The sequence below is a fragment of the Nylanderia fulva genome, unplaced genomic scaffold (assembly GCF_048542155.1).
Source record: "Nylanderia fulva isolate GAGA-0341 unplaced genomic scaffold, ASM4854215v1 Scaffold14, whole genome shotgun sequence".
Lineage (NCBI taxonomy): Eukaryota > Metazoa > Arthropoda > Insecta > Hymenoptera > Formicidae > Nylanderia > Nylanderia fulva.
The window spans coordinates 592,966-611,252 of NW_028189622.1; the positions used below are offsets into that span (position 1 = coordinate 592,966).

Genomic DNA, 18,287 nt, shown 5'->3' on the forward strand with positions numbered 1-18,287 from the left:
TTAATAAAGAATTAAATAAAAATATTTGTCGATACAACAGACACGTAGTCAGCATCCCGTTCCACAAATTCGGAGAACATATATGTTGTTCGAAGGGGAAGAATATCGCGCGATCGCAAGAAATTCCACTTCGTAGTGACTCGCCTAGGTGTATAACGGAGGATCGTTAAAATCCCATTAGGCCTTTTAAAGAAAGCGGTGGCAGGATGAAAAAAATAAATAAATCTTCATCGCGATGAACAATTGATCGCAACTATGTTTGCAATCTCTTATGATAACATTACGAATGGATGCTAAATATAAAAGCTGCCCATTGCAATTGAGAACCGATTTAAAGTTAAAAAGGGACGTCCTTTTGGTATATGCCATTCCATTCTTCTACCTATATATCTTATCGACAAAGATATAGTGAACAGTCTTTTGAATTTATAAAAAAACCCGATATATATCAACAGATATATATATATATATCGTTATTTTAGTCAAAGTCAGATAAATAAAACGAATAAATGAGAAATAATGAAATAAATTCGAGAATGGGTTGTTTTAAAATATTTGATTAGGATTACCTAAAATAAGATATATAAAATTTGTGAATAAAAAATACGTATATACACAGATTATGTCCCCAAAACCATTAGATATCTTTCCAATGATATAAATTCGTAAAAATTTGGAAGTAAAATTTCCTTAGTAAAAATTGAGTAGTCCTTATATCGAAATTCCTTAGTAAAAATATCGAGACAAAAATGTTTAAGTTAAAATAGATTAAAGCACAAACTCTCAATTAAAGGATTTTTCATAGACAAAACTATATTCAAAAACTATTCTTCAGTCAATTTTCAGATAAAATTTTCTTCCGAATTTTTTATAATTAAAAACAGTAATAAAATAATCTTCCTTGATATTTTCCCTAATGAAAAATGAATTCGAAATTAAATGACATTTTTAAAAGAATATCTAACAGTTTTAAATATCATACATATAAACATATACAATTGTGTCATGTCGTTCGCACACATTCATACACACATGTACACACAATTTCTTTTATTATAAATATTAATTTATAATATCGTCTCATTACCACAGCTCTTTTATTTTCGTAAAGATAGTGAGAAATTCCGTAAAATAATTGAGCAATCATATTTTTACTACACAGATTAGTCAATATACAGTAAAAGAGATTGTGTAAGGATGTTTTGAACGGCATGGCAAGTTGCATAATTTTTCAGGGACGCCTTGTGGAGTCAGACTGTGGAACCTCTAATCGTGTGGAATATTATAGCGAGGAATGTGAACCGTGTTTAACAAAAGAAACGTATACAAGACACACATGTAGGAGTATACTCTCTTTTCTCAATGTTCCTCATCAAACTATCATCCATCTATCGAAGTCTAATTTCACTGCTAATTAAATTTAAAATTAAATCAAAAGCTCTATCTGGATTTCCAATGTAAGTAATCTAATATATAACAAAAAAAAACAATGAATTCCATGACAATATTAATTGTGTTAAAAATAAAAAAGTAAGAATAATTAATCTACTCGCGATAAAAACCGCGTAGATAATAAGAAAGCAATCTCATCGCTCTCGATTACGATATAATATTACAAATATCGAATATCTCGATACTCCACGACGAAGATGGCCCGGTGCCCTCGTGGGTGCCGACCCAAGCAACCTGGGGGGGGATCCTGTCATGGCACTCGGCAATTACATCTCGCCCCCTTTTCGCTAAGCTGCTTCCATTTTCTCGATGTTAATTCGAGGACCGATCGGATATATTATAATCTACAGCGAATCTTTCGATGGGGAGCCCTCCTACTCCTGCCCCCTCCTCGTCGTCGTGTATCACCGAACGGTACGCGGCGGTATATTATCGGCCAAAGGACAGCGTAGGGGGGAGGGAGAAAAACAGGTCAGAGGGGGGGAGAGAGAGGGAAGAGGCGGCGAGTGTGGGAAGGAAGAGATGGCAGTAAGACGAGCCAACGCGCAATGGGGAGAGGGAAGCGTGATGGACAATTTTGTGGAGCAAGAGAGAGAGGAAGAAAGAGCTACCCTGCGTGGGAAAGGAAAGAGAGGGAAAGCGAATCTCGAGAGAGAGAGAGAGAGAGAAGAGAACACGGAGTGGGAAGGGAACCAATCGTCGCGACGACTTAAACGCCGTGCGCGCGCGCGGCGCTTATTTCTATGACGGATCTGTGTTGTATACATGTATACATACACACATATATATATACACACACACATATATATATATATACATATATATATATATATACACACACACATATATATATATACATATATATATATATACACACACAGAAAGAGGACCAGCTGTGCGCGCGCTTAACTCACGGCATCGACCGGCGTATATCGTCGTGTGCGGTTGCGATAGCTATATCGAGAGACGAGACGGTACGCGAAGAGCGAGACAAGGATAGGATCTCCCCCCTCCCACTCGGAGGCAGCGCGGCGCATGCGCAGACGCATGACAGAACGCTACGCGCGCCGACCGCGCCGACCAGACCAATTCCTCCGGGTGGCAGCCCGAATCATTAACTTGTTTCCGTGGCAACCCGTGCGCGACCCACACCATTGGCTGGGCCGGTTCCCCCATCCACGCTCTATCGGTCGGACGGCAAACTACGACGCGGAAGATCGGACGGTCCGTCTTTCCCTAATACAGCATAACCGCGGACTATAGCGTGATCCCTTCTCTTTCTCTCTTCCCTTTCCCTTCTCTTTCGGCCCATCCGCGTCGAACGCATACACATACACGATCGTACGTGCGTATTATACATATATATGTATAGACACGTGCACACGCGTGCGTTTATATAGGGCTGTTTACTGGGATTGGTACGAACCGCGCGACTCTTCCTACCCTACGCGCGATACGTCCTACCGTCGAGTCTCGCGTCGAAATCCGAGACCGGTATTGGGAGATGAACGATAAATCGGTTGCGCTTCAGGTCGGTGCGTCTCTTTCTTCTCCCTCTTCCTTTTTTTCGGGTCTCTTTCTCTGGCGACCCACCCGGAGAATTCCGACAAGGCGGAATCATCGACTGTGTATGTATGTATCCCTGTAGGGATGGGGCACCGAGGGGGTTTCTAATCGTGCGAATCCAGATATAAAAAGGACCAAAGATATATTTGAATAGAACTCGCAATATTTTCCGATACATTTTTACCTCGTTGTAATATCGAAATATAGAAACGAAAAAAAAGGGGGCTCTGAAAAAACATTTTTTCAAGGGCCCCTTTCGACCGAAATAACGACAGATTCGCGGCGTCCTTGATCCCCCCCGTGCCTCGGGCAAAACGGGATGCATTATGCATGGAAGACCTCGGCATCAAAATTCGAATTTTCCTCGACCTTCGGTGGAAGCGTCGCGTCAAGGACGCGTATTTATTTTTTTTTTTCTTTTCAAGACTTGCCTGAGTATCTCATTGCGTTGAAAAAAAAAAAAAGAAGTAACGACTGACACACTCGTACACATTGATTTCAGTGGAAAATGTCTGCGAGAGTCGGCGACGAACCAATCGCATGCGGCTCGTGAGTGCTCGAGTTTCGAGCCGGGAAGCATAAACTCGGGCTTAGAGAAATCAGGGACGTGTGCGCACCTTCGCGGAGCCCCGCGCAAAAAAATTGGATTTCGTCGTTACATCGATGAATTTTACCCTGAATGTTATTAACCACATGCGAATAATTTATTAGGACTGGATTAAATTAATATTAATTAATAATGCTCGTATCTTTGATTTAGATACAAAAAAAAATCAGATTGACTAGATATCGATTTGAATATCAATCATATAAATTGTATAAAAAAATCTGCTACAATATAAAATTGCATATATTATAATTGATCCAATGTATAATTGCAGATTAATTGATATTTATTGATTTCCAATATATTTTATAAATTTATTTTGTATTTCGAATAATGAAGTTTAATGAGAGAGAAAGGGATGAAAGAAAAATTGTGCAGGACGAAAAAGGTTCTCTCTCATCCACAATCATTTTTCAAATTAATCATGTTGAACGAAGTGACTATTATTACAAAAAATATCCTGCGTGATACCAATAGAAAGATTAGCCGTATTATAAGCAACCTTTGTCAAAGTAGACATTTTCCTAGTTTTCTCCGCCTTAGGATACGTCTTAGGGTACGTCTTAGGGATTTAGGAGATCCAACAATAATGGAGGACATTTTTATGGTCAAAATTTTCCTACCTGACTTTCAGATATATCGGTTAATTTTAAAAAAATACGATTTTTGTCGCCTTTTCAATTCTTCTCAATCTATTATACATAAATTTTTTCAATGATAATTAAGAAATTATAATAGATTAAATCCTTTCTTTATAAGCTTCATGATAATACTTGTGATAATGTAAGTTGGATATTTTAACCACAATTTTAACGATTGTTTTCATTTATACAGCAAATATTATTAACATTCAGGAGTAATGGAATTAATTAGTAATAATGTCGTGTCAAGATTATATATAGGTCATCTTGTCGATAATGTGAAATGGTGCAACAAAGATGCATATTTGCATGAGACGAATAATGTAGCTAGATATTTTTGGTCGTGCAATCATTATTACATAAAGGCTCTAAATTGATTAGCGATATTGATAATTGATCGCGTACGAATACGTCTTTTGCTATTCGTGTTCTTGTTACAATAACAAATTGCTATATATGAACATAGATTCACGTTATAATAATAATCTCTCTTAAGGAATTTATTCTCTCTTTGGATCCTCGATAAAATACGTTCTCCTTTAATAGAAAAAGTTAATTTTAAAGTCTTAAATCTTGTACAACACATGATATGTGTAAAATCAACGTATACTGGGATTATTAAACAGAGATTATCAAATTATGTGAATTATAAATAGACAAAATATAACAAATATATACGTATAAATATATAATCTTTACTTTACATTTACTTGCCAAAGAGAAAAATGTTAATCAAGACAATATTAATACAACATAAACGGCGCAAACATAAACAATACATGTAAAAATAATTACCTTTCATTGTTAACATAAAAAAAAATTGTTAATATCGTAATTAATAAAATGCATTAAAATATTGCACAATTAATCATCATTATATAATACAAATATAAAAAAAAAAGAGAAAACAAGGAAAAGAGAATTAACAACGAGCTTTCTAAAAATAACAAGAAAAAAATGTTCTCAAATCTTGTATTTTCGTGGGATAAACTTTGTAACAGCAGAGGGCTCCCAGAAGACTCGGTACATGTCTGCCCGCGCTATGCTATGAAATATGGTACGGACTATAGTGTCGTATACGTATAAAAACGAGGAATACGTGTGTTCATGCATGTGTATGTAGGAACAACTGGGTGCGATAGGTGGCGGTGAGCGAAGGAGAGAAAAAGAGAGAGAAAGAGAGGAAGAAAGAGAGAGAGTACCGTTACCGAGCATGCGCCTATAGCCAACTATATCTGATGGCTCCGCCCCTCTCGGCGCGGACGATACCTTTGGGATTTGTCCCCCTTCGAGCCAATCAGAGCGCGCGCTCGGGTGGGGGGTGCGCGGCGAGGGACGGCTGCGGAAGGGTGGGGATGGCCGCTTCGGGGACGCGCGGGCACAACGGAGGAGGTAGTTTGTGTTATACCGTGTGGAAGGAACAGGGAGGTAGCCAGCCAGCCAGCCTGCACCACACAGCAGCAATAGCAACGGATAACCGAGAACTCTTGGAACTCGCTCGCGAGATCCCGTGAACCCGCGGTAACGAGTTCTCTTTTTTTTTTAACTCGCGTTTTTCCGAGTGTCAAATAGTTGAAAACTGTGGAAAAGTGAACGGACGGGTCTGCGACGGTGCGAAATGTGTGTGTGTGTGTGGTGTCGGTACACACACACACGCGTATACTAAAAGACGCATACACCCTGTATACACACCTCGCACAAGCCTATTCGAAACGTGCTTCATAGGTGTGACTGCGCAGTCGCCATGTGAGTACCTGAATAAAGCAAGATGTCCGTAGCCGAGGCTTCCGTCGACTCGCGACGACGGCGTCGTCGTCGTCGTCGTCGTCGGGTGTACACGCACACGCACACACACTTGTTCTTTTCCCCGCGATATAAATATGTATACTATACGTGAAAATGATTCGTCGGATAAATCGAGCCGGCCGATTTGCTCGATACACGTCGCTGCATGGCTCCGTCTCTCTTCATCTTCCCTCCCCGTCCTGGTGCGTCCCTTTCTCCGGCCGCTTCGCTTCGCTTCGCCCGTTCCCGTCGTTTCTCCGAACGGTGCTTAATTTTGTAATTCAATATGTCGGCGGAACCCCGCTCCGGATTCGCACGAGGGACGGACTGCGCCGACCGGATGTGTGTTTTTATCGCGATAAAGCGTCTCTCTCTCTCTCTCGCATTTCGAGGAAGGATCGTCATTCGCCTCCCTCGAATATATATCGCGTATTTATTTTCTTATTATTATTAAAACATTCACCCGTTATATTGCATTATGGAGAGACAGAGAAATCCATGTGTCAGCCGTCCCCCTGGCACAGTTCTCTCTCCCCTTCTCCGCATCCTCTCCCTTCCCTCCTTTTTTTCTTTCTCTTTCTCCTCCACCTCTCCTTTTCGCTAACCCGCCTTTCAATCGTATTTTTTCGCTCTCGACCCTCCCTCCCTGTTTCTCTCTATCAACGCGGCACTAATTATGGTGGGTGTTCGAGCTGGGGCGACATTTTGTTCGTTCGTTCGTTCCCTCGTGCACGCGTACCAAAATGGATATGCATCTTCGTCCCGCGTTTTGTACCGGATCGATATCCACCCGCGATGCTTTTTATTCGGGTGACCGGGTATATAGAGCTCTGTTTTACCAAACGAGTTCGTCGGCGTCGAACTCTTTCTCTCTCTTTCTCGTTCTCTGTGCTCGCGACATTTTTTTTTTTTTTATATATATATAAATCGAGTTACGAATCTATGTTCTATATATTTAATATTTTTGCTCATTCGCGATCTTCTTTCCACGCTAGCTCTTTATAGCCTACTATTAATTATTTTTTTTGTTTTTCTTTATCGAGAGGAATATCGAACTCTGGCATTACGCCTCTGACGTACCAAATCACCTTTTATACATATGAAACGCGTATTGACATTTCATGTTCCAGTTTCCTTGTGAAATCGTTTTCAATTCCGCCATGAAAGAGGCATTTTTTTTTTTTGCCTTTGTCGAATTATCTGACGAAAAGATAAATGAGATGTTCAATTTAGTCTTATAGCTGAATCTCTTACTATTATAGTACATATGAAAAATTGTTAAATAGATATATTTATTTAGAAAATTTATTTGGAAAAAAGTATGAGAATTATGAATTTTATTTTGTCTTAATTAATTAAAAGGATATGTAGTATTGAGAATCTGCAATCAACAAGAACCTCTTGCTAGGGAAAAAAACAAATTGATGGAAAAATTTATAAATAAAGCATGGCTTTCTAAATTCTGTTTTAAAAGACTGCAATTTAAAAGATAATTTTGGAACAATAAATGTCAATATACGTTTGGTATTTTGCATTAAACTCAATTGTGTTATTTTGATGAGATTTTTGAGAACAGAGTAATTACATTTCTCAATAAGCCACTTGGATGCCATATAACATATTAATTCTTATTTATAAAAACAGATAAAAGCACAGAAAGCAAAAACTTGCGATAACATTTCACTTTATTCGCAATAGTAGTAAATATGAAATAGTATTAAATATTGAACGGTATTAAATCTGCGCATCTCAACATATTTTTTATATTTTTGCATTTAAAATGAAACATGAATATAAACGTTTTATTGGCTTTTTGAAGGGAAAATAAAAAGGAAGTATTTGCGCAGTTAAAATAAATAATTCTGATATTAAAGCTACTGTATTATAACACTTGAATCATATTTGAGTGAAATTGGAATGAAAAATATGCAAAAGGAATATTCAGGCTATCAATTGTGAACAGAGATTAATATTTTTATAGTATTTTGCACAGTATATATCTCTGTACTCTTCTGGAAAAAACATTTGATGAAATCATTACTTCCGCTATATACATCAATGAGACTTTAAAAGTCTTCAATGTTTTGGAATACTCAGCATTATTCTTATCGCACATTGCTAGCATAACAAAATTGCATAACAAATAATTGCCACACAAATTACGTATGGTAAGTCACTTTCATATAGAATATTGACACGACTTTTACACTGAATACAACTATTCATATATATATATATATATATATATATATATATATATATATAAAACAACTATTAATATATATATATATATATATATATAACAACTATTTATATATATATATATATATATAAATAGTTGTATTCAGTGTAATATATATATATGTAATATAATTCTGATGTATCATAAGATAATCATGATACATAAGCTATCAATCGTGTTTTATCGATTAATCAATTTCCGCAATGATAAAGTCGTAATAAGAAAATACCTGGTTGATAATGAAACTCGATGAAAAGCAGCAGGTGATATTAAATACTGATAAATTGACGTATACATATATCGAAGCGGATCGGCGAAGCTGCACGCGTGTCTTTGTTCCTCCGATTCCACTGCACATGCAATTTTATCTTGCACGTTTATTTCACACAGAAATCGACAATAGAGAAACTTACTTTATTAGAACGAAAAGCTCTCCGTGGACGTCGAAAAAAAATATTGAGCATACACAGAACACTTCACTCTTGTACACCGAACTTATAACAGATAACAGCCTAGCTGGCAATGGTTGCGTTCAGCGAAAGAAAAACGCTTTATACACTGTTGTAAAATTCGTGAATCCAATTGGTGCATGCTCTTAGATTCTGCTAAAATCAAGAGCATATACCAATCAGATTCACAAATTTTATAACAAAAGTTACAAAGCTGTTTTTTCCGCTGAACGCGGCCACTGATAATCGTCAAGCATCGTATCTCTGAAGGTTATGTTTAGGGGGGCAACACATATTGAATTAATGGCTACTTTCTTTTTTTCTCTCTCTTTTTATTCTGCGATTTAATTTCGAAGTAGATTCCTGCTTTTATTGAGACAAAAAATAATACTGTACACAAAATAGAAATTTTATTATTTAAATGTAGGTTTTTTATCCAAGTAATTTCTGTATATTTTTACATATATTTATTAAATGGAATTTTCAAAGAAATTTTAGAATAAATTTTAAATTGAAACTAGAATTTTATATATATATATATATATATATATATATGATATGTTGAGATAGGTATTCAAAAATTAATTTTTATTTTCTATTTCATCATTTGTTTATATTATATCTGTTTATATTACAGATACAGTGTGATAATAAGATTGAAACTGCCATAAAAATATAAATGTAAAATGGCAAAGAAAAAGAGCTACCTATAACTGAACAGTATCGATGAAAGATACTTCTTTTTCTGAGAAGAAAAGAAGCTTATCTAAATCTGTGCTCGAATTTTGAAAGAGTATAAGGAAACATGACAGATGTTAAACCGATTGGAATTTCACCGTCTCAACCACAGCAGCAGCAGCAGTCACAGCAACAACAACAATCCCAACAACAATCTCAACAACAGCAAATAATGATCACTCACGATTTGCAACAGCAGCAGAATGTTCAGCAGCAACAACAACAGCATGTACAGCAATCGCAGCAGCCTCAACAGGTCCAACAGTCTCAACAAGTGCAGCAACAACAGGTTCAATCGCAGCAGCAGATTCAACAACAGGTCCAGTCGCAACAACAAATACAAGTTCAACAGCAGCAGCAACAGCAACAACCCCAACAACCACAACAGCAACAGCAAAATAATGGACCCCACAATGTTGTTCCCACTCAAGTTCAAGTGCAGCCACAGGTAGCTGCAAGTATGCCTCAACAACAGGTAATTATTTAATTTGTAATTTTAATCTTTAAAAATGAATCTATTGATATTCTTTTACATCTCATTCTTAAAAAAAGTTGCAGGGCGCTGTTGCAGTATCGATGCAGCATCAGCAACAGGGAGTAGGTGGTGTATCCATGACATTATCTGGTCAACAGGGTGGAACTACTATAACTACAATGGCTGCACATCCACAAGCAGTCCAAGTGATTCAACAACCACTCCAGAGTCAAGCTTATCACTTACAACAATTATATAATACTCAAGGCACACCTTTATTGATGCCAGGAAATCTTGCATTGCATCCAGCGGGCATAAATCCTTCTTCTATTCAGGTATAATTAACTTAATTTCTAGATTCTTTTATTTCTGGCACTGAAAGTTAATATGCACTAGAGTATATCTCTCTTCTTTTTTGTCTTTCCCTGTTAAATTTACATTTTTGGATTAAAAAGAACAATATATACTTTGCAGGTGATAACAGCTGGAAAGCCATTTCAATCTGCAGCTCAACTGACTCCTCATATGATAACGGGATCAACACCCGGCCAAGGCGGTGGTCATCCTGGTGCAGCTGGCGCCAAAGTTCAAGGATTTCCTGCTGGCTATTTACCAGTACCCACATCTGCTACTCCTGGTGCTGGTCAAACACTGGTCTTTGGTCAACTTGGTGTATTAGGTTCACCGCAACCGCCACCTTCGTTGCAACAGCAGCAACAGCAACAATCCGCGAATAAGCAAGACCAGGTGCAAAAGGTGAACATGTAGTAAAAACACATTTATTCCATAGTATCTCATATATCTTATATCTATTCTTTAAAAATATTACCATCTATATTTACACAATCTTTTCTATATTTCGAACAGTATACAGCCTGCACGGCCGGGGCACCTTCTGGTGGAAGACCCGGTGGTATGCAATTTGCACCTTGGCAATTTGCGCCACAAGTATGGACTGGATTGCAACAACCAACTCTACTCACTACCGGGCCTAATCAGATATTCATTCGCGGTGCGACGCAACCAGACATGTTCATACAAAGTCCACAACCGATACAAACGCACAATGGTAAGTATTTTTCGCTGATAAATTAGTTGTATTCAAAATTAGAGTTTAATATTTCTTATAATTTTTCTAATATTTCCTCAGTAATAATAATGGTAAAAAAAATTAACGCAGAGACTAATTGAATTATTTTATTACTGTTGGATTAGCTCTAGCGACACAGCAACAGATACAGGGTGTGCAGCAGATAACAGCGGCTAGCGGTAAGCCTACTAAAGTCATGGATATTCAGCAGCAGCAGGCGCAGCAGGGTAAACCAAACACGGGCGGACAGCGGCCTTTAAATATTCTGCCATCATCCTTGGCAGTGCAAGCTGCCAATATGCGTGCCGCTAGTTCTGTCTCCACGCAAACTGTTCATGCACAAGCGGTACGAGTACAGATTACTATATTAATATTAGCACATAATAATTGTCACGATTATTTTGAGTGCTATACGTGAGATACATTTATTCGATTGCATTAACAATTGAGTAATTTAGAGAATTGTACATTTACCGGCGTAATTAGAAAATTAAGAATAAAATAATGATGTTATAATAAAATAATATTAATAGAAAATTATTATACAATAACATTTTATTTATCAAAAAATATTCAGAATAAGGGCGGCGGTGGAGGGAAAGGCCGTGGTAAACCGATGCAATCTCCGCAGCAACAACAGCAACAGCAAGGTCAACAAACGATACAACAGCAGGTCTTCATTCAACAAAAACAGCAGCAGCAGCTGCAACAGCAGTATCAGCAACAAGTGCAATCCTCCCAACAGCAAATACAACCTAAACCCATTATGAGTAAGACTATTTGGCTAAGTTAGTATCGAATAATATTTATTTACGTTGTAATATCCAACGAGATAACCAACGTGTTACTAATATTGCTACAAAGAGTGTAAACAATATTTAATATGTGAAATTTTTTTATTACGTAGCGAATATGACACTGCAACAACAGCAACAATCTGGCGTTGTCTTGGGCACAGATCGCTCTATTATGCCAGTGGTCTCGGTAGGAGGTGTTGGAGTTGGAGTCGCAGCCACACCGCAAATGAATCAGGTACCGCAGCCTTCGATGCCGACAGTACAACAGCTTCCTTTACCGGTACTAATTGATAGACTATGTCTAAATTACTGATTATATACTTACGCATAAACATTTTTTTTTTTTTAATACAAATAGAGAAGCGCATCTAAGAATGAAATATCCTCAATCCTTTCAGGTAAATCAAACGATAATAAGTAATCAAATAGTGAACGGAGCGTCGCAGGTTCAAGCGATGCCGATCATGAACGCGACCCAGGATCAGTCGGCGCACGAAAACACCAATTCGGCTATAATGATCACGTCGCCAGATCGTAATCCGCAAGCTGAATGCTCCATCATACTGCCATCTACTACAAATCTAGCTCCAATGACAACTGACGATAGTATGAAGTTAGTTTTGAAAAAGGATGACATGTCTGTTGCTACGGAAGAAATCGCGGCAGCAGCACCTCAGACGGAAATAATAGGTATTTAATCAATCTCTTATTATAATAATAAATTGCAAATTTACCGGATTCGAAATAAAGATGCAAATGTTTGACATACAGATGGAGATCTATGTAAGACGACGACGAAAGAGGAAGAAATAATTGCTTCAAAGATAGAAGAGAAACAGTGCAATAACCCATTAGCGGGACTTGCCAATGCAGTCAACGCTATTACGAACGGTGTTACCGGCGATGAGTCACCGAATATGGCGATTTCAACACCAATCACAGTGAACAATAAACAAGCACCACCTAAAGCTATGGTGAAACCACAGGTCCTTACCCATGTGATAGAAGGATTTGTGATACAAGAAGGTGTGTGACATTTTTAATATAATTGCATTTTCATCTCTTTCCTTCTTTCTCATACATTGCTTATATTAAATTTAAATTTTTACATTTTTCTCTTTATAATTTGTCGTAGCATCAGAACCTTTCGCAGTAAGTCAGGAGACTACTAATATCCTCAATCGAAGCAACACAGCTACGGAGAGAGAAACTCACGAAGAACCTGCAAGTAAGTAAACTTTTTATAAATGATCAACATTATATGTTTTACATTCAATTTAATGCAAATTTGAATTGTGTATATAGAGAAGAAACATTGTCCTAATTATTTGAATGAAGAGGATGGAGCTAATGGCCAAGTCAACAAGTGTGAAGGCTGCGGTAACGCAATCGATGAACAGAACGTCAAGCTCAAAAAAGAGAAACGATTCTGCTCATCAATATGTGCAAAGAGGTAAGCGCCTGTTAATAATAAAATTATTAATATAAAATTAATAATATTTTGTATATTATTAATATATATATATATTAAATGAATATATTTTGTTCAATTATATTTTCATAAATATAATACTTGTTTATAAATATTACTTTTAATGAAAACTATGTTTCATCTTATCTGCAGTAAAAAACGCGAAACACGAGATCGCGATGGCACAGAAAAACAGTGGACTGAAATAGAGACTGAAACTAAAACTGTCGATAATGACATAGCGAAGAAGAACGGCGAAGAGAGATCATTATCTACTACTACTACTTCCTCTGCTGATGAATCACTGCCGAAAGTGAATCCAGTTAAATGGACGGTAATTAAATATTTTTATATTTGTATATAGTATATATATATATGATATGAGAGACAACGCGCACGAAAAAAAGTAATGCAACGGTGAAATTATTAAAAATTATATTGTTTCTTACAATAATGACAATTGTTATATTTTATAGGTGGGTGAAGTGTGTGAGTTCATACGCGGTCTACCAGGATGCGCCGATTACGCGGAGGACTTTGCTATTCAGGAGATTGATGGTCAAGCTCTCATGTTATTGAAAGAGGATCATCTCATGTCGGCTATGAGTATTAAGTTAGGCCCTGCGTTAAAAATCGTCGCCAGAATCGATTCAATGCGCGTAGAATCGATGTCGAATTCCAATCCTACATCGAACAACTCATAATAGTCTATCAGTAAACAAAGCGACCGTTTTCCAGAATGTTTCTAGCCTATGGGCTACAGGGTTTGTGCAAGTATTCGATTTTCAAGTATAAGATTGTAAGATTAGAATTTTCCAATGCTACCGCACTGTGCGATTTTCATGCCGCGCGTGAAATAATTCGCTAAATTTTAAGCGTTTATGAGAGACTTTTTATTTAGCTCTACAGCTACAGTACAAAGGGTAAAAATGTATTTTTCGCAAACAAATCGTGACAGATCGGCAGCAATGTCTATTTTTAATTTAGAATGTACGGACGAATGTATAAGTATGTGTACATGTATATATATATATATGTATATATATATATACAACACGCATGCACAAACTGCGCACATAGATATATGTTTGTAAAGATGTCGAAGTTATCTGTTGCCAAATTATAAAAATTATTTTACGTAATATCTAAACAAAAAAAATGCTAAATTTTTTACCACATTTGAGAGCTACTAAATTATACAGAAGACAATGTATTTTCTACATCAAGTGAAATTGTTCATACTATTGAGTACAAAATACAGCATACATTAATTCTGACAGCTGACTCTGTATACAATGTACATTTATGAAAACAATCATTACTTATGAAAGTACAACAAATGATAATAAGCAGAAATTTTTTAAGTATAGTATAATATAATATTATACAGCAATACATTTCTGGATTTTATATATACTATTCTTTGCTGTATAATAGACATGATTTGTATTCTTGACAGATTCATTTTAACATATTTTCCAATAATACACTTTGAAGAGCATTCATAGATATGGTATATATTTGTATATACGAACATATACGTATAAAATGAAATACTTTAGATTTATTTTACAAATTTTGTATTGCTTTTTATGTATACATCATTGAACATGAGTCAGTATAAATTTAATTTTAAAATTGTTCTATAATTAAATGTGTAATATTTATATTATATTAAAAAAGTTATAAGATGTAATTTTTATTAAGCCTTTATTCGAGCAACAAAGTTAGAACTCTTACTTCTACGAAGTCTTAAGTAAAAGTACCAAACGTTCCGTATCAAATAAGTGTTACATTTTATATTTTGTCTTTCTTATTTTATTTTATTCTAATTTCATTGCTCGAATAAAGGCCTAATAAAAATTCTTATACTTTTAACTGTCGAGCTTGTCAATTAATTTTTAAAAAAGTTAGTTTTCAGTTGAATTCGTTTTTTGCTTGACAAATGTATAAATATCAATGATATAAAAAATTCATTGCCTTCTGTATTATTTATAGATATTGATTTAAAGCTATTAAATGAGTTTAAAAACTTGGTACTTTTTTACGGATGTGCAAAATGAGAATTTTTATAATTTAATGGTTGTTTTACAATATTATAATTTTTACAATTTCATGACATTGTGCGTTCTACATACATTTATATATCTGTACATGCAGTTTTTTTTTAAATTAACGTTTAAAAACGTTTTAACTTATTTTTCGCATAGAATGATTTTAATTGGAAAAATATAATCATTCTCAAATAATATTATTAAATTAAACATAATAATATTAAACACAAAATTTATTTTATTATATCACCTAATTTTAAAATCAAATTTATACTGACTGATATATAATAAGCGTCAGAATATTTACGAAACTAAGTATAAAGCATTTTATTTCATATATTATTCATATATTTCGTGTTCATCTATACATACAACATACATATCAACAAATGTTTTCTCAAAGCGCATTATTAGAAAATATGCTATAAGTGGAACTGTCTAGAGTACAAATCATCCATTATTATAGCAAAGAATATAATACATAAAAAATTGAACTGTATTGATAATGCTGTACTTGAAACTGCTTTATACTGCTTGTTATCATTCGTTATACATTTATTATATTATCATTCATTATACACAAATACGATTATATTTTCATAAATGTAAGTTGTACTTGACCGATATACATGTGTAAATAGTAGACATAAAATTTTTATTTAATATACAGATTTTTTAATATGACATTTTAATTGCTGCTGACAATTATCCTTCCATATTCTTAAACTAATGAAAAGAAAAAAATAATTATATATGTAAAAATTTATATTTCTGTCATTAGTGATAAAGTATTACAATGACAAAATAATAAAGCGAAAAATATTGTTACAATTTTTAGAGTAAATATCTTTACTAAAAATAATTAATCTTAATTAATTATTATTTAAATGACATAAAGAAAATCAATATAAAATGTTCTAAATATTAAAAGAAATATATCATTGAACGTACACACATGCTTTTGAAATTCAATGTAAATATATTATATTTATGCAAATTATCATATAATTATTAATTTTGAAAATAACTAGCCAGATTGTACTGTTTTTATATATTTCATGTGTAGATTTCGTTAATTTTATATATTTCAGTATTGTGCAAAACAAGTGCGAGTGTACTAAATTTAATAGGATTTATTATGTTTGAATTAAACGGCGATTTGCTATGCATTTTACAAATATTAAATATAAGTAGATGTGTTTTCTTATGCATAAGAAAATGATAGCTGAGGAAGCCATGTTTGTATATAACGCTCACAAAAACATCACCAAGTTTATCCCGCGTCCTATTTATGTCTATTAATAGAAAGTAGAGTATATATATACAAATTACATATATTCTCCTATTGTATAAAAGTTTGTATCTTATTCATTATATAAAAGATTTTTGTGTCAGGTTCGATTGCATCAACGATATGTGAACTCACTAACTCCAATTCAGAAAAGTTTCTTTGTTTTGTCTTTGATAAAACAAAGATTTCTGATTAATTTAATTCTCATAATGTAGTAAAATAAGAAAATTTAATTGGTTAGCACTAATCGAGACTGATGCAATCGTTCCTTGGCTAATGTAAGTCTCATGAATATTAAAATTCAGGCTACAAACTCGAGGTTCAAAATTTTACACCAATTTCGACGAAGATAACTCAGGGCCCGAAATGTTTTACAATACATATATACTTTTTATACAATAGAGAACGAAATAAACTCTGCTGGCATAAAACTTAACATTATTTTTATGCATTTTATTGGGGGAACCAGGATAAAAAATAATGATTTTAACTTCTCGAATGAAATAAATATAATGATTAGTGGTCATAAGATACCTTTGCATAATAACTTAAAGATTTTCTTTCTGTATGCTTTTTTTATAAATTATTTTTTTTAATTGATAATATTTCTTATATTTAACAATTTTAAAGGACTGTATATTTGTTTTTATAACTCAATTTTATAGCTTAATGTAGCAAGTTTAAAGTTATTAATTTTATAACTTAAGAAGTGATATTATAGTAATTAATAATAAATAAAATTTAATACATTAAATAAAAGTTAATAATAATGGAATAATGGAATTCTATATTTATTATACAAAACATAATAATGTATACATTGTGTCAAGTTTATTTACATTTCCACTGAGCATAATTCTCAATTTTATCATCTACTGTGAGGTTTACAATTTATATGTTCATTATAAAGTGAACTTTATTTGCAGTACGTACAAGTATTTCTGATTCTTGTGAATACATTGCTTGATGTTATCTCTTTCACATTTAACTTTTTTTATTTCTTTCTTCAATTATATACCAAGATATCTCAGCTGCATATTGTACCTTACGTTGACAATTCTATACTCGGAGAATCTTCTATGCTTCTACCTTCACTGAGGAGTTCTTCCTGAGCCAATTTTTTCTGCGCATTATGCAAAGGTCGAACATATCGAAAATATTCATAAACCTTATAACCGAGGAAAAGGGAGGCAATTCCTGTGACAGTCATGCAAGTCTTTACAAAGCCTCTATGAAACTTATCATAGATTCCTTCCTTTCTCCTTCTTCTCTGAAAATTCGGATCCATTGTAGGCTTGCTTGTTTATTACTTATCGACAAACTCTTCGTTCCCCCTTAAAATTAATTACATAAAAATATCACAATATCATTTATAATTTATGTATTTCTTTGGGGGATGATAAATAACCTCGAAACTCTAGTCTAAAAATAACAAAATATAATATCTACAATTTTATTATATTTATATGCATTATATAATAATATCGTACCTAAAAGAATGTCTAGTTGTTTGGCTCTTCTTAAATGATGGATTAAATTTTAATCAGCTTTTTAATTCGTTAATTCAAACACTGATAAAGTGCCGCATGCAATAGTGTCACGATTTTCCATGGCGCTCTGGTCTCTGGT

General features: G+C 34.5%; 2 protein-coding genes across 12 annotated transcripts in view; one reads left to right on the forward strand and one right to left on the reverse strand.

Moving 5' to 3' along the window:
- Nucleotides 1-9,024, reverse strand: part of D2hgdh (D-2-hydroxyglutaric acid dehydrogenase) — a 17,344-nt gene extending 8,320 nt beyond the window's left edge. The window contains exons 1-2 of one of the 6 annotated variants that reach the window (XM_029300659.2): nucleotides 8,953-9,017; nucleotides 8,707-8,851 (exon numbers count right to left, since the gene is read on the reverse strand). In XM_029300659.2, coding sequence (XP_029156492.1) covers nucleotides 8,707-8,757 — 51 coding nt within the window. In that variant the 5' untranslated portion in view covers nucleotides 8,758-8,851; nucleotides 8,953-9,017. The other 5 variants (XM_029300658.2, XM_029300657.2, XM_029300656.2 and 2 more) reach the window with 5 other exon arrangements.
- Nucleotides 5,659-16,048, forward strand: LOC114929199 (uncharacterized). 6 transcript variants are annotated; one of them, XM_029300653.2, is made up of 14 exons: nucleotides 5,659-8,219; nucleotides 9,380-9,955; nucleotides 10,033-10,290; nucleotides 10,430-10,711; nucleotides 10,823-11,024; nucleotides 11,171-11,391; nucleotides 11,623-11,833; nucleotides 11,953-12,122; nucleotides 12,241-12,532; nucleotides 12,614-12,868; nucleotides 12,978-13,070; nucleotides 13,148-13,295; nucleotides 13,467-13,647; nucleotides 13,790-16,048. In XM_029300653.2, exons 2-14 carry the CDS (start codon nucleotides 9,548-9,550, stop codon nucleotides 14,015-14,017), a joined length of 2,949 nt encoding a protein of 982 aa, XP_029156486.2. In that variant the 5' UTR covers nucleotides 5,659-8,219; nucleotides 9,380-9,547; the 3' UTR covers nucleotides 14,018-16,048. The 6 variants fall into 6 exon arrangements, with proteins under 6 accessions (XP_029156486.2, XP_029156483.2, XP_029156487.2 ...); XM_029300650.2 differs by having other exon boundaries at nucleotides 5,659-6,012; XM_029300654.2 differs by having other exon boundaries at nucleotides 5,659-6,012; nucleotides 11,623-11,815.
- The last annotated feature ends 2,239 nt before the right edge of the window (nucleotides 16,049-18,287 follow it).